Source organism: Schistocerca piceifrons, chromosome 4 (genome assembly GCF_021461385.2).
Source record: "Schistocerca piceifrons isolate TAMUIC-IGC-003096 chromosome 4, iqSchPice1.1, whole genome shotgun sequence".
Lineage (NCBI taxonomy): Eukaryota > Metazoa > Arthropoda > Insecta > Orthoptera > Acrididae > Schistocerca > Schistocerca piceifrons.
In genome coordinates this window covers 473,685,923-473,706,976 of record NC_060141.1, presented here as the reverse complement: position 1 = coordinate 473,706,976, position 21,054 = coordinate 473,685,923, and the positions used below count along the sequence as shown (strand labels likewise).

General features: G+C 40.3%; 1 protein-coding gene across 1 annotated transcript in view; it reads right to left on the bottom strand.

The window, feature by feature from the left end:
• The window catches only part of LOC124795506 (methyl farnesoate epoxidase-like), a 197,858-nt gene that overhangs the window by 21,138 nt on the left and 155,666 nt on the right, over positions 1-21,054 (bottom strand). Inside the window, exons 6-7 of the mRNA XM_047259567.1 lie at positions 11,572-11,752; positions 3,945-4,062 (exon numbers count right to left, since the gene is read on the bottom strand). Coding sequence (XP_047115523.1) covers positions 3,945-4,062; positions 11,572-11,752 — 299 coding nt within the window. The remainder of the gene's footprint in view (positions 1-3,944; positions 4,063-11,571; positions 11,753-21,054) is intronic.

Sequence of the window (21,054 nt, the reverse complement as noted above, 5' to 3'; positions counted from 1 at the left end):
TTAATACAGATACTAAATGGAACAATCAGTCGCGGGTAGAGAGCAGGTATCAGACCCCGGTTTGTTGTTAGAATACGAGGGAAATACAAACAGTCTGCAAAGGAAATTGCTTAAAAATCACACGTGCGACCCAACCTCGAATGTTCCTCAAGTGTGTGGGGCCTGTACCAAACAGGACTAGCAGGGGATATTGAACGTATACATACAAGGGCAGCACGAATGGTCATAGGTTTATTTGAACTGCGGGCGAGTGTCACAGAGATGATGAAAGAGCTGAATTGGCAGACTCTTTAAGATTGATGGAAACTATCTGGAGAAAGTCTAATAACAAAGTTTCTAGAACCGGCTCTAAATGATGACTCTAGTACACGAAAACCTCTTTCATATCGTTCCCTTGGCGATCGTGACGACAAGATTAGATTAATTACAGCTCGCACAGAGTCATTTAACGAATCATTCTTCCTGAGCTCCAAGCGGGAATGGAACGGCAAAAGGCCCTAATAACAGGTACAGTCGGACGTTCACTCTGCCATGCACATCACCGTTGTTTTGGAGAATATAGATGTAAATGTTATCAACTTTTCTTGCGGGGACGCGTCCATCATCTTCTTCGAAGATACTGTGCAAATGTAAAAGCCCTTGCGTGGCTTTTGGGTTGTGTGCTAGATGGAATTACCGGAATAAAGCAATGTCACCAACACAACTTGTCTTCGTCGTTAAGCGGAGCTCTCACTAACAGTGGGACAAGCTTTTATTTTACACGGATGGGATAAGTACGTGAAAAATCAAATAAGTCAAACCGTTATTTAATTTCCTCACATTCGGATGCACAATACTAATGTATTTTGTGAAGATCAAAACCATTTATCCGCTATAGGCTGAGTAATTTATTGAACAAGTTAACTTTGTAATCAACATTTGTTTTGGATATAAACCGGTTTCGTTCGGTGACTGTTTTAAAATCCAGCTGTAACGACCAACATCATCCGAAATTGTGCTAAACGCATTCTCTGAAAATTATTTCGAGCAGTTAGTTCATGAGCCCACGCGAATAGTAAACGGTTGTGAAAACACACTTGACCTCTTAGCAACAAGTAATCCTGAGTTAATAACCAGCATCAAATCCGATATAGGGATTAGTGAACACAGGGTTGTCGTAGCGAGATTGAATATTGTAATCCCCAAATCCTCGAAAAGTAAGCGAAAAATATACCTATTCAAAAAAGCAGATAAAAATTCACTTGGCGCCTTCCTGAGAGACAATCTTCACTCATTCCAAATTAATAATACAAGTGTAGACCAGATGTGGCTTAAATTCAAAGAATAGAACACTGTTGTAGAAACAACGAAACAAACATGCCAAATTTAAACAGACGCAAAATCCCCAAGATTGGCGAACCTTTACAGAAGCTCGAAACTTAGCGCGGAGTTCAATGCGAGATGCCTATAACAGTTTCCACAACGAAACTTTGTCTCGAAACCTCGCAGAAAATCCAAAGAGATTCTGGTCGTATGTGAAGCATGTTAGCGGCGAGAAACAATCAATGCCTTCTCCGCGCGATAACAATGTAGATACTATCGAAGACAGTGCTGCCAAAGAAGATTTACTAAACACAGCCTTTCGAAATGCCTTCTCAAAAGAAGACGAAGTAAATATTCCATAATTCGAATCGAGAACAGCTGCCAGCATGAGTAACGAAGAAGTAAATATCCTCGGAGTAGGGCCTAGTGAAGCAACTCAACTCACTTAATAAAAGCAAGTCTTCTGGTCCAGACTGTATACCAATTAGGCAGTATACCAATTAGGCTGATGCATTAGCTCCATATTTAACAATCATATACAACCGTTGGCTCGACGAAAGATCCGTCCCAAAGACTGGAAAGTTGCACAGGACACACCAATATTCAAGAAAGGTAGTGAGAGTAATCCACTTAATTATAGGCCCATATCATAAACGTCGACATGCAGCAGGATTCTGGAACATATATTGTGTTCGAACATTATAATTACCTAAAAGAAGACGGTCTATTGACACACTGTCAACATGGGTTAGAAAACATCGTTCCTATGAAACACAACTAGCTCTTTATTCTCATGAAGTGCTCAGTGCTATTGACAAGGGATTTCAGATCGATTTTGTATTATCGCGAAATATGGGAGAATGTGTCAGAGAAATGATACAGGATTGGGCTGGATATCATTAAAAGGAAGGCGTTTTTCGTTGCGACGGAATCTTCCAATCACCAACTTTCTCCTCCGAATGTGAAAATATTTTGTTAAGACCGACCTACATAGGGCGGAACGATCACCACGATAAAATAAGGGAAATCAGGGCTCGTACGGAAAGATATAGGTGTTCATTCTTTCCGCGCGGTATACGAGATTGAAATAATAGAGAATTGTCAAGGTGGTTCGATGAACCCTCTGCCAGACACTTAAATGTGATTTGCAGAGTATCCATGTAGATGTAGATTAATGTTGGATATTACATCTGCATTTGAAATCTCAATGGCTACAAATTGGCTAGTATGAAAAATAAACACTGAAGTAAAAGCTTAACTTGTCCTAAGCAACTAATTGGCCTGTAATAGAAGGACAACATGGTTTCAATCTTCAAATCAGTTTTAACAATATTATGAAAAGGATAGTTGCTACTCACCATATAGTAGAGATGCTAAGTCGCAGATAGGCACATCAAAAAGATTATCAGAAAATGAGCTTTCAGCCAAGAAGCCCTTTGTCGAAAACAGACAATACACACACACACACACACACACACACACACACACACACACATACATGTGCAAACGCAAGTCACACACACTTGACCACAGTCTCTAGCTGTCGAGTATGGCCCCAGCAGCCAGCGACAGTGGTCCTCTTCGTGAGATGCGTTTGCCTGTGTGTGTGTGTGTGTGTGTGTGTGTGTGTGTGTGTGTTGTCTGTTTCCGACGAAGGCCTTCTTGGCCGAAAGCTCACTTACTGACAGTCTTTTTGTTGTGCCTATCTGCGACTCAGCACCTCCGCTATACGGCGAGTAGCAGCTATATTTTCATGATGTTATTACATTCCATCCTAGATTTTCCAATGTTTCAAATCAGTTATTTTTTTACGAGGAAACCTGTGGTAATACTTTACAATAGTTACCGTATTAGATACTTCTCTCTCCCTCTCTCTCTCTCTCTCTCTCTCTCTCTCTCTCTCTCTCTCAACTCTAGACGTTCTTTTTTCACACATAATTCTCTCTCTCTCTCTCTCTCCCTCTCTTTGGTTTGTATTCTTGCGTCATTTATGTTTTGGGAACATGTGTGCTTCCAGTCAAGCGTGAAAAAACGGTTTCATTTTTGGCATGACATTTTCTTTTATTGACAGCTTCTGATCAAACCTTCATTCGTCGAAACATGTTTCTGCCTGTGCTCTGTTTGGTGTGACAAACAAGACGTACGGTAAAAAGATTTAGACGTCTTAGAGAAGGATCTAGGCATTTGGCTGTAATTACAAAATGTTTTCGCTATAACAGTCTTTATCCTCAAGCTGTTACTAGGACGTAAGGCTATCTTGGCTATGTAGAACGGATATCTATTGAAATTCAGTTAGTTGTATACGGAAAAACAAAGTGATAAGGAAGATTCATTTGGAAAAGGATGTTAGGCACGAGAGTGTAATCACTAGTGGTCCGTACAAACATAAAAGCTCGACAATCTCTGTAACTCCATTATCCAGCTCATGCTAGACTGCTGTCGGCTTGCCAGACTATACAGATAAAATGAAACAGACGTCATTACGACTCCTGGTATATTATTTCAAGGACAGAAAGTCAGTTGCTGAATTCTCAGACTTTTGTTTGGGAGGAATTGATACTCTGAGAAAATTTCTCGATAGTAAGTTTTTTTACTGGTGTTGACTTACAATTTGATCAAGACGACAGAATACAGATACTAACCTCTGGAAGTCGATAGCCGTGTAGTGTGGTGTCTTCGAGCACTCGCCGAGTTCCCCGTATTGGTATGACATGACACATTCTCTGTGACTCCGTCAGAGCAGCTCTGGTATAAACCAATCTACAGATAGCAAACGTTTTTGCCATTATTATCCACAGACATCTTTTTATGCGAAATATGTAAAAACATGTTACAATGGCCGTCGTCTTACTTATTTGTGAATCATATCCAGTACAAAAGAATACAATGTGTTCTATTAAAAACGCCGAACAAGAATGTTTGAAACTTCAGAAACATCAAATATCGTAACTTGCATTCTCGTTTGAGTGCTAAACCACAGGAGAATAAACTACTGAAAAATGCTTATTGATCCTGTACTGAAACGGAAGACAATAAAACTGAGGCTGAAATATTCGATTCTGTTGACCGAAGATAAACACAGCCGGTTTCTAGTTTTGATCATCGCACCGATGCAGAAATGACAGAATGACACGATATATCTTGTATTGAAAGTTCAGAAGAACTCTAGACCCTCTTCCAGCAATAATCTATCCTACGTCACTTAAAACAACGAAATGATCCAAAAAAATAACAGCAAAAAACAATACTCAGGTTGTCTTGCGAAAGGTCGTAGTGTAAATGTGCAGAATTATAAACTTATTTCCACTGATGTCAACTTTACAATGTAGTTGACTGTCGAGACTCTCCCCCCCCCCCCTCCCCCTCCATGACCCATGGACCTTGCCGTTGGTGAGAAGGCTTGTGTGCCTCAGCGATACAGACGACCGTACCATAGGTGCAACCGCAGCGGAGGGGTATCTGTTGAGACGCCAGACAAACGTGTGGTTCCTGAAGAGGGGCAGCAGCGTTTTCAGTAGTTGCAGGGGCAACAGTCTGGATGATTGCCTGATCTGGCCTTGTAACACTAACCAAAACGGCCTTGCTGTGCTGGTACTGCGAACGGCTGAAAGCAAGGGGAAACTACAGCCGTAATTTTTCCCGTGGGCATGCAGCTTTACTGTATGGTTAAATGATGATAGCGTCCTCTTGGGTAAAATATTCCGGAGGTAAAATAGTCCCCCATTCGGATCTCTGGTCGGGGACTACTCAAGAGGACGTCGTTATCAGGAGAAAGAAAACTGGCGTTCTACGGATCGGAGCGTGGAATGTCAGATCCCTCAATCGGGCAGGTAGGTTAGAAAATTTAAAAAGGAAAATGGATAGGTTAAAGTTAGATATAGTGGGAATTAGTGAAGTTCGGTGGCAGGAGGAACAAGACTTTTGGTCAGGTGAATACAGGGTTATAAATACAAAATCAAATAGGGGTAAAGCAGGAGTAGGTTTAATAATGAATAAAAAAATAGGAGTGCGGGTAAGCTACTACAAACAGCATAATGAACGCATTATTGTGGCCATGATAGACACAAAGCCCATGCCTACTACAGCAGTCAAGTTTATGTGCCAACTAGCTCTGCAGATGATGAAGAAATTGATGAAATGTATGATGAGATAAAAGAAATTATTCAGGTAGTGAAGGGAGACAAAAATTTAATTGTCATGGGTGACTGGAATTCGTCAGTAGGAAAAGGGAGAGAAGGAAACATAGTAGGTGAATATGGATTGGGCTAAGAAATGAAAGAGGAAGCCGTCTGGTAGAATTTTGCACAGAGCATAACTTAATCATAGCTAACACTTGGTTCTAGAATCATAATAGAAGGTTGTATACATGGAAGAATCCTGGAGATACTAGAAGGTATCAGATAGATTATATAATGGTAAGATAGAGATTTAGGAGCCAGGTTTTAAATTATAAACATTTCCAGGGGCAGATGTGGACTCTGACCACAATCTATTGGTTATGAACTGTACATTAAAACTGAAGAAACTGCAAAAAGGTGTTAATTTAAGGAGATGGGACCTGGAGAAACTGACTAAACGAGAGGTTGTACAGAGTTTCAAGGAGAGCGTACGGGAACAATTGACAGGAATGGGAAAAGAAATACAGTAGAAGAAAAATGGGTGGCTCTGAGGGATGAAGTAGTGAAGGCAGCAGAGGATGAACTAGGTAAAAAGACGAGGGCTAGTAGAAATCCTTGGGTAACAGAAGAAATATTGAATTTAATTGATGAAAGGAGAAAATATAAAAATGCAGTAAATGTAGCAGGCATAAAGGAATACAAACGTCTCTAAAATGAGATCGACAGGAAGTGCAAAATGGCTAAGCAGGGATGGCTAGAGGACAAATGTAAGGAAGTAGACGCTTATCTCTTTAGGGGCACGATAGATACTGCCTACAGGAAAATTAAAGAGACCTTTGGAGAAAAGAGAGCCACTTGTATGAATATCAAGAGCTCAGATGGAAACCCAGTTCTAAGCAAAGAAGGAAAAGCAGAAAGGTGGAAGGAGTATATAGAGGGTCTATACAAGGTGATGTACTTGAGGACAATATTATGGAAATGGAAGAGGATGTAGATGAAGATGAAATGGGAGATACGATACTGCGTGAAGAGTTTGACAGAGCACTGAAAGACCTAAGTTGAAACAAGGCCCCGGGAGTAGACAACATTCCATTAGAACTACTGACGGCCTTGGGAAAGCCAGTCCTGACAAAACGCTACCATCTGATGAGCAAGATGTATGAGACAGGCGAAATACCCTCAGACTTCAAGAAGAATATAATAATTCCAATCTTAAAGAAAGCAGGTGTTGACAGATGTGAAAATTACCGAACTATCAGTTTAATAAGTCACACCTGCAAAATACTAACACAAATTCTTTACAGACGAATGGAAAAACTGGTAGAAGCCGACCTCGGGGAATATCAGTTTGGATTCCGCAGAAATGTTAGAACGCGTGAGGCAATACTGAACTTACTATTATGGAAAGGCAAACCTACGTTTCTAGCATTTGTAGACTTAGAGAAAGCTTTTCACAATGTTGACTGGAATACTCTCTTTCAAATTCTGATGGTGGCAGGGGTAAAATACAGGGAGCGAAAGGCTATTTACAATTTGCACAGAAACCAGATGGCAGTTATAAGAGTCGAGGGGCACGAGAGGGAAGCAGTGGTTGGGAAGGGAGTGAGACAGGGTTGTAGCCTCCCCCCGATGTTATTCAATCTGTATATTGAGCAAGCAGTAAAGGAAACAAAAGCAATGTAATTCTGTCAGAGACAGCAAAGGACTTGGAAGAGCAGTTGAACGGAATGGACAGTGTCTTGAAAGGAGGATATAAGATGAACATCAACAAAAGCTAAACGAGGATAATGGAATGTAGTCGAATTAAGTCGGGTGATGTTGAGGGAATCAGATTACGTAATGAGACACTTAAAGTAGTAAAGGAGTTTTGCTATTTGGGGAGCAAAATAACTGATGATGGTCGAAGTAGAGAGGATATAAAATGTAGACTGGCAATGGCAAGGAAAGCGTTCCTGAAGAAGAGAAATTTGTTAACATCGAGTATAGATTTAAGCGTCAGGAAGTCGTTTCTGAAAGTATTTATTTGAAGTGTAGACATGTATGGAAGACAAATTTAGCATTGGAGGGCAGCGTGGAAGGTAAAAATCGTAGAGGGAGACCAAGAGATGAATACACTAAGCAGATTCAGAAGGATGTAGGTTGCAGTAAGTACTGGGAGATGAAGAAGCTTGCACAGGATAGAGTAGCATGGAGAGCTCCATCAAACCAGTCTCAGGACTGAAGACCACAACAACAACGTCGAGACTCCAGCATGAGGTGACCTCCGAAAGTATGCTGCAAGCGAGTGCAGCGTCCTCTGTGGGGCCAATCCGAGAGAGCCTTTGACCACACCCTCCAGAGTTCCCATCTGCTACTGCCGCGCCGCTGTGTGGTAAGGAAGGTCGCAACACACAAGCAGTTCCGGTTAGTCGGGAGTCGTCTCGCAAAGCGTCTGTCGGAGTGTTACCGTCGTCTAGTCAGCTCTACGCGCAGTTCTCAAGCTGGCAGTATGAAATCAGGAGTTACAGTACTGCGTACCTAATCATCCGCAGCCACCCTTACCGAGCGGTACATTTGTTATTCTGCCCCCAAAATTTAAACAATCGCGCACAATTATAAACTGCCACAGTGATGGCGATCCACGTCGGTTAAATTGTTCTTTATTCAATAAAGTGTTTGTGCTTCAGTTAACTGTTCACTGATTTCTCTCCTTAGTCTGTACGTAACGAATTTGTTGAAGAATTGTTGTAGTGGTCTTCAGTCCGAAGACTGGTCTGATCATGCAACTCTGTCCTGCCCAAACTTCATCTTTCCGTAACTACTGCAAACAGCATCCACTTGAACCTGCTGAGCCTCTGCAGTGTTTTCCTCGCCTTTCTTTGATGCCTCAGGATGTATCTTATCAACTGATTTCTTTTTTTAATCAAGTTATACTATAAATTTCTTTCCTCCTCAGTTCGAATCAGCAATATTTCTTTCTTTATTAGACCTATCCATCTGATATTCAGCATACTTCTGTAGCACCACATTTCAAAAGCTTTTGTTCTCTTCTTTCTGCACTGTATCTCATCCACAATTCACGTTTTTACAATGCTAAGTACCAGACAAATACTTATAGAATAGGCTTCCTAAAACTTAAATTTAATTTTATACGTTATAATATTCTTCTTTTTCAGGAAAGCTATTTTTGTTATTGCAAATCTGCATATTACATCCTCTTTAGTTCCACAATTTTTTTCTTAAGTACAAAGGTCGTTCAATAAGTGATGCCCCACATTTTTCTTTTTAAATAGCCATTAATGTACCTTGTTGGTGCTTCAAATTTGATGTTAGTTTTGTGCGCCGGTGAAGTTTCGAATCGTTCTGGCAAATGGCACAACCGTAGTACAGCGTCAAAATGGCGTCTACATGCTACTCACGTTACAAGCAGTGTGCTGCTAGTGAATTCTTGTGTGCAGAAAAAAAACCGTGGTGAACATCCATAATCGTTTGTGTGCAGTGTATGGCGATACTGCAATTGATAGGAGTACAGTTGGGTGATGGGTAAAGAAAGTTACAGCCTCATGAAATTCAGAAACAGAGCTCCAAGATCAGCCACACTCGGAACGTCCTTTCACAGCCACTGCTTCAGACATGGTGAATCGTGCGGATGCCATTATTCGTGCCGACCAGCGCATCACAACTCGACAGTTGGCTCTACAGTTGTCGGTCAGCATTGGAAGTGCCTCTACAATGATCGAGACTCTCGAATGTTAAAAGAGATGCCCACGATGGGTTCCACGAATGCTCAAAGCGGGCCACAAGATTCAAAGATAGGGCATTTCATCTGAATTGTTGGAGTGTTTGAGACTGACGGAGAGGCTATTCTGTCACGGATAGTTATGGGGAATGAAAGCTGGGTGCACCGCATTGCTCCGGAAACAAAAAGGCAGTCCATGGAGTGGCATCATCCTCAATCACCACAGAAGAAGTAATTCAAGTCAATCCCCTCTGCTGGAAAAAATATGGTGACAGTCTTCTGGGATGGTGATTGCGTCATTTTCGTGGATGTGATGCTAAGAAGGTCAACCATACGTTCAGAGGCATACGTAAAGACGCTGAATAAACTGAAGAACCATTTCCGACGTGTTCGATCAGACAAGAATCCAGCAGAAATCTTGCTCCAAAACGATAATGCAAGCCCACACACAACTTTGAGAACGCCGAAACACATCGAAAATTGGGTTGGACATCATTGCCTCATCCATCCTACAGTCCAGACCTGGCATCCTCAGACTGTGGGCTGCTTAAGGATTCTCTACAGGGAACACACCCTGAAGATGACGAGAGTGTCAGCCATGCAGTGAAAAAATGGCTATGCCTACAGGACAAGAGCTTTTATCAGCAGGAAATACATGCTCTTCCAAAACGTTGGCGCATGGCCATAGTACGTGATGGAGACTGTATTGTAGATTAGGACATGGACAAGACGAGTTGATGTATATTGTCACCAAATTATGACTCTTACCAATAAATATGTTCTGAGAAAAAAATGTGGGGCATTACTTATTGAACAATACTTGTAGTAAAACTCGTCTACTACTTACAGTGTCTCACTTTCTATTCGTATTCCCCCAGCATCAATTCGACTAGCCTCCAGTAGCCTTCTTCTACTTTTGTTGATATTCTGCTTGTAACCTCTTTTCAAGACACTGTCCGTTGCGTTCAACTGGTCTTCCAAGTCCTCTGCTGTCTCTGGCAGAAGTTCAGTGTTACTGACTGCCCTTAAGGTTTTTGTATCGTCTCCCTGAATTTTAATTCTCTCTCCAACTTTCTTTCTGGTTTCCTTTACTGCTTACAAAATGTATTGAATGACACTGGTGATAGGCTATGACTCTAACTCACTTTCCTCTCGACTACTTCCTGCCGTTCATGTCCTTCGATTTTTACAGCTACAATCTGATTTCTGTACAAGTTCTAAATAATCTTTCGCTACATGTATTTTATGTCTACCACATTCCAGATTATATTCCAGTTAGCAGTGGGAAAAGCTTCCTGTGAATCTATAAATTCCATGGAAGTAGGTTTACCTTTCTTCACTCTAGCTCCCAAGATGCACTTTCTGATCAAAAGTAACCGGACGCCCTTATGTAATACGGAATTGACCGTTAGATGTTTAGAGATACGGAAGCGCCAGTAAAAAAGGATGAAGGGCGTATTTTGTTGTCAGTAGAGAAGCGGTAACAACGGAACGGGTAAGTAAGGCGAGCTCGGTGATTTCAAACCTGGACTAGTCGCTGAATGTCATCTTAGTAACAAATCCATCACGGATATTTCAACCCTTCTAAAGCTGCCCAAGTGAACTATTTGTGGTGTGATTGTGAAGTGGAAACGCGAATGAACAACGACAGCTAAACCATGGCGAGACAGACCCCATGTACTGACGAATAGGGACCCCGAGCACTGCAGAGTTCAGGAAATATGAAGTCATTTCTTCACGATGCTGACTTTTTTAAGCTAGTGTACGTCTTGTGTATGGATCATTCTTTTATGATACACTGCTAAGCTTTTATTAAAAAAATATCCTCGTCGAATAAATATTTTAATTACATGTAAGGATGGAAAAAAGAAACAAATGTCAAAGTTCTCGTAGTCAGCAGTTTTAGTGATCCTCACGTTAGGAAGATGAAGGATTACGAAACAGTGAAAAGATGACAACCCAACTAAGAATTCTAATAATTTCATATTCAGAAGAAGGTCAACAGAGTAATCGTGACAATGTAACATATGCAAGATGGTTCATGAAGATTAGCAGATTATAAAGAAATAAAATGCGGGAACCATACTGATAGCAGATAATAGAAAATTTAGATGACATGCAAAAAAGAAATTTTCAAACTGATAACTGTACAGATGAATCAAAATATATAACAAAGAAATTATAAAAGTTCAGGTGACTGAAAAACAAAACGAGCTTCTAAGATTAATTTTGTATACAGTCACTGCTAGTTATCTACATGTACAGTCAAAGTAAAATAAATATTTATATTAGTGTATGTTAAACTGTTAAGTAAGTCAGTTCTAGAAATAAGATTAATTGGTTAGATATGTAACAAAATTACAAATAATTTCTGGCTGTGAAGTCTTAACGATGTTCTCTCATACGTTCATCACTGTAAGGTTGATCAAGTACCTGTCTTTGTCCTCTAGTGTTGGGAGCCTGTGGGTGCCAATTGCTTCTTTTATCTCTTTGTGCACTCGTTCCTGGACGTCAGGATGTCGTAACATCATAAGGAAAGCAAATCGGAGAGAGTTGCCTGTCGTTTCCGAGCCAGCAACAAACATGTCGTAGCACAGCATAAGAAGCTGGTTATCTGGAAAACAATGAACAACACAACAAACGGTCAGCGAAGAGCTCATCTAACTAAAGTAACACAAATAACTGTTCTGTGAAATGGAAACAGCCAGGTCGAACGTCCGCCTCTTTGCACAAATGTGAAATCAAAATCTGCTTTGGGTTGCATTGTAACATGCTTTGATCCATACTGGCGCACTACCCACACTCGACTCTTTGCTGCTCAAGCATTTTTCGCTCTTCGACGGTGGCCGTCCTGATGATGAATGCTGTGACGACCTGCTGCAAGTTTCAGCTGGTTCTCCAGACGCAAAGCAAGTCTCCAGCAATAGCTGACAAGGATCAATGACGTTCGGTTCACAGAATATACTCAGAGTTTAGCTGTCACTGTCATTCAATCCCTTAGGCCAATCAAAGAGATGATTTGTTCAGTGTTGTCCTGATGTATCTACTTCACAACAACATGGACCTGGGCAATTGTAAGTCCTACGACATCTCTGACGACATGCTCAACCTTGTCTGAGCCTCTAATGATGTCACACTCGATCTCAGCCATTTTTCACATTTTACATTTTGAGACAGAAAAGCATTGTATGATATGGGCTCATTAAGTCTTCATCCGATTTCGCTCCAAGCACGTTCATGAATGAGACTCCTGGAAAAATAAAATGTATGACGACCTGGAAATCTAACCACGTACCTTTCCCTTTCTCGGGCAAGCACTGTGCCTACTGAGCTGTCCAGGCATGACCCACGGATCCGCCCTAGTAGCTTGGCTGTCCCCAATTACTTTCCCCTACCTTCTGAATTTCATATACGTTCTCCTGTGCACCTATCGAGATTAACGTTTCTGGAAGAAAAGACTTTTGGAGAAATGGATTAGCCCAGTTTAGAGATTGTTTCCAGAGGAATTGAGCTCAGTCGGTAGAGTACTTTCCCGTGAATGGCATAGGTTCTAGGTTCCATTCCCGGTCCGGCACACAGTTTTAATCTGCCATTAACTCTTAAATCAGTGCACATTTCATTGCAGAGTGAAAATTCGTTCTGGAAACGTTCAAGGGTGTTTCTGAGGGTTTTGCGCGCTGATTTCAGTAAACTCGCGCTGACGTCGACAGTTGGCGAATATGAATGTAGAAGTTTTATCTGAAGAGCAGATCACCCATGTAAACGGCACGCCCTGTGATGACATGGCAATATTGTGCAATAGCCATGGGGCGCCTCCACAGGCAAGTCTTTTGTCTAATGCCTTGGGGAGTGTAAACACTGAGTAGACAAAGTCACAGAAAGTCTGTGGTAAGATGTACTTTGATAAGATTCATAATCATTGGGAACAGCGATGTGCCACAGGGCAGCACTCGCAAGTTGCTGGAAAGAGGAGTTCGGATAGTTCGGGTTGGAATCTTCCAAAAATCGACGCCAAACCTTCCAGAACAAAATTGATAGCAGGTTCAGACAGGCGAAATAAAGTACATGCTCTCAGGTTGGCCCAAACGACAATTTTGGCGGGCTCACACCGAGAAGGAGCAGGATAGAAAAGTATTAGATACTTCCTCGCTGGAATCCAGCTGACTAGTGGGATAAGGATATCATGTAGAACAAAGTGGGAATTACATCAAAATGATAGAAGTAGTCACACTCAAGCTACAATAGTCTAATACAAACAGTACTGTAAGGTGCCTGTAAATGTCATTCGGAAGGCAAGGAGCATGTGGTACACAAATAGAATAGATAATTCACAGGACAAAATTAAAACCATATGGTCAGTTGTGAAGGAAGTGTCTGGTCTTCAGCACAAAGTCGATGATATAAAGTCAGTTTGTATAAAAATATTTCTGTTACTGATAAATCAGATATATGTACAGTATTTAACAATCATTGTCTGATATTGCTGGTGAATTAAATAAAAATTTAGTTTCTACTGGGAATCATATATCTCTCTTGGAAAATGCCTTTCCGAGATTGATGTCTGAAATACTCCTCTGTGATACCGACAAGGGGAAGATTGAGTCAATAATTAAAGCACTGAAGACTAAGGACTCTCATGGATATGATGGAGTGCCGAGCAGAATACTAAAGTACTGTGCTGCACACGTTAGCCCTGTTTTTAGCATATTTGTAATTTTTCCTTTAGGAATGGTCAGCTTCCTGAACGGTTGAAGTACTCAGTAGTAAAGCCGCTTTATAGAAAGGGAGAAAGGGATAACATATAAAATTTAGACCAATTTCTATGCCATCAGTGTTTGCTAAAGTTATTGAAAAGGTCGTGTATGTAAGGATAATTGATCATTTTACATCACACGATTTGCTATCAGAAGTACAGTTTGGCTTTAGAAATAGTTTAACAACTAAAAATGCTTTATTCTCTTTTCTCTGGGAGGTACTGGATGGGTTAAACAAAAGGTTTCGAACAGTAGGCATATTTTTTGATTTAACTAAGGTGTTCAATTGTGTTGATCACAAAAGTCGGACCATTACCGAATACAGGGAGTAGCTCACAATTGGTTCACCTCTTACTTTAGCAACAGACAGCAAAAGGTCATTATTCACAGTGTTGAGAGTGGCTGTGATGTGGGTTCTGAGTGGGGTATGGTCAAATGGGGGGGGGGGGGGGGAGGGGGTGCCCCAGGGATCAGTGTTGGGGCCACTCCTGTTCCTTATTTATATAAATAATATTCCCTCTAGTATTAGAGTTAACTCTAAAATATTTCTGTTTGCTGATGACACTAGCTTGGTAGTCAATGATGTTGTGTGTAACATTTTCTCGGTTTCAAGTAGTGCATTTCCTGACCTAAGTTCATGGCTTGTAGAAAATAAACTAACGCTAACTCATAGTGAGACTCAGTTTTTACAGTTTCTAACGCACAATTCAACAAAATCCGACCTTTTAATTTTACAGAATGGGCATACGATTATAAAAACTGAGCAGTTCAAATTTCTAGGTATTCAGATAGATAGTAAACTGTCACAGACTTAATGCCACCATTTTTACTATTCGAACGGTATCTGAAGTAAGTGATTGTTCGACACGAAAAGTAGCCTACTTTGATTATTTTCATTCGCTTATGTTGTGTGGTATTATATTTTGGGGTAACTCTTCCCATTCTAAAAGGATATTTTTTTCTCAGAAATGGGCGGTGTAGGTAATAAGTGGCGTAAGTCTGCGAACCTCTTGTCGACCCCTTTTCACGAGTCTGAGTATTTTGATATTGGCCTCTCAATGTATATAGTCCTCTCTGTCATTTCTTGTTTACAATATCATCTTATTCCGAAGAATAAGCAGCTTTCATTCAGTTAACACTAGGCAGAAATCAAACCTGCACTTGGGTCGGACTTCCTAAACTCTTGTGCAGAAAGGTGTGCAGTATACTGCTGCATCCATATTCAATAAGCTACCTCAAGAATCCAAAAATCTTAGCAGTAATCCACGCGCTTTCAAATCTAAACTGAAGAGTTTCCTCATGGGTCACTCCTTCAATTCTGTGGAGGAGTTCATTGAAAAATAAAGCTGATTCTTATTGTTTTGTTGATTGCATTTATTTAAACTTATGGCTTGACTTTTTATCTGTTATTATCTGTTATTATTTTTACATCGTAATTTCATGTACTGACAGGTTCCATGACCTTGGAGATTTGCTCCTCAGTTTGGTCCTACAGAACTTGACATGCAAATAAAATAAATAAAATAACTGGATGGGACATTCATTGAGACAGGTGTGCTTGCTAGCAGATGCTGCGCAAGAACTAGATAGTGAGAGGAGACTGAGAGGAAGGAGGAGATACAAGATCACAGATGACATAAAAAGTAACTGAAATTTTGTGCGACTGAAGGGAATGGTAAAAGACAGGAGAGCATAGAGAACTACCACAGTCTAATATAACAGTCGCGACACTCACTGCTGTAAAAGTTGTTGCCGTTTGACAGGTGGAGCGACACTAGCGCTCCAAGCGGTAGGTAAGGTGAACGTCAGACGCGTCGTAAGCATAATGTTTGTTTACATCCATTTCTTACGTAATTTCCGCATTATTTGAGTTATTTTCTTGCCTCCAAGGGTTTGTGTGGTATCAGAAGGCATATATGTTTCTAAAAATGATTCTAAAATAAGCGCCAGCACGGACAAAAATCATGAATAGAGTGGCAAGCTACAACACATTCGTGAAGAAACACTTGTGACATTGGACAGAATTGCAGCTTACCACGTTCATATCAAAAGAATATAAACACACAGATTCACATGTCAGAAGCACAGACATGTACCTCTACTTGCAAAAACGATCGACAGCTCGTTTATCGTTCTGTAGGCCTACTGCGTTTGTTTGTCATTTTCGCCTGTTGCCACAAGTACGACCTTCATCTTTTTATTATTCTAAGTGGGACAAGCAACTGCCAAATAGTGGGAAGAATATGCTGAAAACACTATAATGAGCTGATTACACTACATTTCACGAAAAACCAAATATTTGTATAATTTTCAAACAATCTGTCAGTGAAGAAGGTGCTGACAAAATAATGTCATCACACGAAAGAAGCAAGGGAAATTAAGTGACTAACAACAGAAGTGAACGAAATACATACCAAAGAAATCAGCAGCCCAAATGAGCCAACTTCTTCAGTTTCTTATTTGCTTTCTTGTTGTTAGAAACTACGTCTTGATTCCAATATTTCAGCCTGTAAACGAGTCTCACTTTAACAAATAACTTGATTAACAGCAGCTTAGTTTCTTCACAACATCCAGGAGGAAAACTTGGGACAGCCATCAACAAGTTCACATATAATTCACCACAGTTTTTCTTGTGAGAATGTTCATCAAAAACTGAAGCCATCTGATTTTCACAATCCCTAAAAAATAAACAAATATTTTCACTGCAAATAACCAAGCTTCCAAAATTGTCTTCGTAACTTTTGAAATGGCAATAAAATTTGTCATTTGCATCTAAGTCCTGGCTGTTGTCTACAAGTAGATTCCTGCACTTGACACAATTATGTAAAGAAAAAAGTTTCTTCAAGATGTAACCAAACACATATCTCATACTGTTTTGTTCTCCAAGGTCTGCTGGAACTTCCACATTTGGTAGCTTTTTTGCAGAACTTGTATCACTACTGCATAACAACTGTGAGACCTTTAATGTTTGAGCAGATTTCATGTCCAGTATTGCCTGACCCCAGTCAATTCCTTCACAATTACTGCTTGCCACATTAGAAGAATTTATCAGTTTGCTTAGTGTACAGTTGTTAAATGCAGCACAAAACTGCCTTGGAGATGGGTTGCTGCAAAAACCACCTCTCTGCCTTATAGTTGAAAAAAAGTTTTCCAATGTGTCTTGGTTAATTTTACGTGAGAATAAGTACAATTTTGTTCCAATCAGTACCTCGGCAGCAAGCATTTCCAAAGCACATATATTGCTTAGAAGCCCCTTTACACATTTTATCCTCAGGGAGTAATCTTTTCCATCAGGGCCTACAAATTTCCAAGAGTGAATCCATGGCTTCATCACATGTAGAACATCCAGATGCTCTGAATCACTCCTAATACAGTTCCTTAGATGCACAGGCCCTTTCACACTGTATGTATTAAAGATATCAAAAATGTCATTAACTTTCTGACAAAAGTCTGAAGTGCCAGTTGCAGATAATGGCATACTACCACAAAACACAAGTGTGTCAATACCAGCTGCCACTGTATGGCTTAACACACGAACTGCAGTACCCACTTTCATTTTTGAAAAAGCTGGCAGTTCGACAGCTTTTTTAGTCAGCTTGGGAGCTAACTTGTATTTCCTGTGCAAGTCATTTGAATAGAGCTGAGAAATGTCCTTCCAAGAAGCAGTACCAACCAAACCATCATTTGATGTATGAATTATGTCATACCTAAATAGGTTGTTTCTGATGCTCTTAAACAAATGTGGGGTGTCATAGAAGAAATAGATCTTCTGCTCCTCATATACCAAACTTGGATTGTCTTGTGTAATTCCCAGTCTCTTTCTCCAGTCCACAAAATTTGAACCCTGATCAGTCACACAGGTCTTCACAACCAAGCCAATTTCCTTAAGTCTTTTGACTACTTCATAAAATATAGCAGTCAAATGAATAGCTCCCACTGTTCCTTTACAAAAACAGTAAAGCAATGGTTGTTTGAAACATGAAAAAATGCCATTAATCATTATCACCAACACACTGTTGGCAATTTTAGCTGTGCGTGTAAACCCCAAGTCCTCAAAACCAATAACAGTGTCAGAAGTGCTGTCATATGTCAAATTTGCCATTAGCGACATTTCATCCAATGACATATTCACAAGTTTATCATTATCAGAAAAATGTTGCACCTTTTGCTTTAAAAGATGGAATATATTGTCACTTATCCCACATTTTATTTGTATGCCTTCCACATACCTTTGTAGTGTACGCACTGATGGAAGCATAAAACATTCTGATAAAAACCTGTATGCCTGAGTGCTGTAATATAGTAAATTTAGAGCAAACAGCTTATTTTCGTCTTTCCATCTTGCAGCACGTCTCTCTTTCAATGGCATGCTAATCTGGCTTAACAACAAGTCAAGGGCATCTTTTTTTAAATATTGGGATCCTATAGTCTTTAACATTCGTTTGTCCTTGTTCACTTGCTCCTTCTGATACAATTTCTGTCGCTGTCTGTAGGCACTTTCCTTGTCCCGTAATAGTTTCGCTCGAAGTCTAGCGATTTGCACATTCTGACACTTCACACGCTTTTGCAAGACACGAACAGCTGCACTTAATCTAACCACTTCATCGTCAAAGCAGGTCTGTGTTGACGATTCACACGAATCTGGCACTGATACATGGTGAGCTGAACCAGCTGCTTCTGTGTCATAGGACTGTTTTACTGCTTTAGATTGACTGTCGAATCTTTGTGGCAGTTTCCTCTTCATCGTCAGCTGAGGTGGCTTATTTGGAATGTCAAACAGGGTGGGTACTGCATTCCACACGAGTTTGTTGTTGTCTGCGTTCATGAACTGGTTTTGTTCGAAATGTAGCGAACAAAACCTAATATTACTATACAGGTACACTGGGTCTTTCTTCATGAGGTCTTCTCGCCTGCTATTAACAAGCCATTTTCTGCTCCTAAAACGAAACATTCATCATTTATACACATATAGTTTGCAAGTGAATCCTGACGATACAGTTTAGTAACATGATGGTTATACCTCTCAGGATCCTTAGGAACCTAAAAGAAGACAGCTTTGGTGTCTTCTTTCTGTTGTTGGTGCAATTTATTGCGCTACAAACGCTCCCGCCAGTAAAAGCCATTGTAAAAATCAAAATAAACAACCACTATTCTCCTTCACGATCGCGCCGAACTCACAGTGTAACCTACCAGCCGCTTGGGGCGCTGCTGGCGCTGTAGGCAACAAAATCGAGGCGAAGTGTCGCGACTGTTATATTAGACTGTGGAACTACCATATGAAAACCTGACTTTGGGCAGAACACTAATTGACATTTTCTTTTGTTATTAGTTTTATCAATTTCTAGGCGTTATCAGTGTCCTTGCTCCGATAAAATTAATTTTTTTCCCTTGAAATTCATTAGGTTAAAGTAGAGTTTTTTTTAGCAATTTCTACCTTTTATTCACATGTGCCTTCAGTTTTTTACATTGCAGTTCCAGCAGCTGTTGTCTTAATCTTTCCTTAGCTGGAATATCAGTTAAGATGGCAATGCAAAATTTTGTGTGAATGTGCTATAATAGAACTGCATGAATGTGTCCTATCACTATGTTTGAAATAGTTTTGAAGCTACAGTAGTAATTTTCAGGTTTTAAAATTATATAAATGTAACTTTAAAGTTGAATAATCTCCTGTAAACAAAGATGTATTTATATATTTTCAGTTTTGATCATATGCTCCCTAGGAGATTCGTTAGTTCAGCCACAAAATTTACTCACCTTCATTGAATCACTAATATATTCTTCACGCTAAGACGATTCACTTGGTGCAGAGAAGTTTCTGAGAGCCCTCAGTAGATGGCAGCACTAATCTCCCATTGGCAGTAGTGCTCTAGCAAGAAAGGTTCCCGAGAAAAGTGCTGTGTGAAAATGTGCTCCGTGCATAAACGTGCGCCAGTATCCCCTACCTCAACAGATTTGTGAAGTTTCTTTCTCGATGGATTGAGGCAACTGCCTGGGTTAGATGTAACTGATATGTTACTGTATTAACGAGATGTCTCCAGGCAGTGACTTAATATTTTGACTGGTCTGTTAATTTTCAAAGCAGTAAGAAAGAGATCAGCTATCGAAAATCAAAGTAATTATTGTAGTTATTCCGAAGGGAAGGCCTAAAAATAAGTTATAAACCGAACAAAATCTTTTTACACAATAATGTCAAGGTTGGTAATGTAAACGACTACTGTTTTACGCAGTACAATATTTTATAATTTAATTGACAGAGATTTAGAAACAATTTCTATGGGTATGTTAATTCGTGTCTGTCCCGTGCGAGTGTGCAATTTTCATCACTTTATGCTTATAATGTTTCATACACTGAACAGCAGTGGAGTGATTCTGGGAAGAAATAAAGACACAAGGAAAGTGGCGAGTTATAACACAATACGCTGGCCAACATAACCAAAAGACTGTCATGTTAGTTTGCTCCCTGCATGCTCAGATATTAAACATTCCTCGATCCTTACACCTTTGGTTGTGTTTAAGCCAACACCATTCATCCTAAGACACACATGCAGAGAACATGCTCCATACGTGGCGCCTGGCGAGTATAGTGCATCCAGAATACTTTGGCCATTACATGTGCAGACAGCAGGGCGAATGTGGGGAGAGTAATGGTGGGGGCGGGGAGGGGAGGGGGCTGCAGGCAGGCGCTGTAGGGGAAATGCCGAGCGTTGGAGTGGAAGTGCCATGATAAACTGAAGCCTACACTTACAGTGTTTTGTAAATATGAAGTGGGGCCTCTTCTCGCCCACACCTTTTGGTGACCATTCAAAAAGAATTGTCACCTCTTCTTTGGGTAGCATCTAAAAAGAATTCCTCTGAAAATGCAGTGATTCATTCACGCCTGGTTTGTTAGCCATTTGTAACTTTTAGAGAAGTGTCACAAGAGGGAAATTTTGAGTAAAACCTACACATTTGTCTTGTTGTCATGTTAAAATTTGCTTCTTTCGCAAAAGCTCAGTGGAGTTTATGCAGCCTAACCTCACTAACATGTTGTGCAGATGCAATTTCGAGAGAATTCTGAAACAATGGTTTATGAAGTTTATTAAGTGAGGGACTGAGGAAAAGCAAGGTCAGCAGCTTATGAAGAAGCACATCCTCAGAATAAATTAAATGTGTAATGACTATA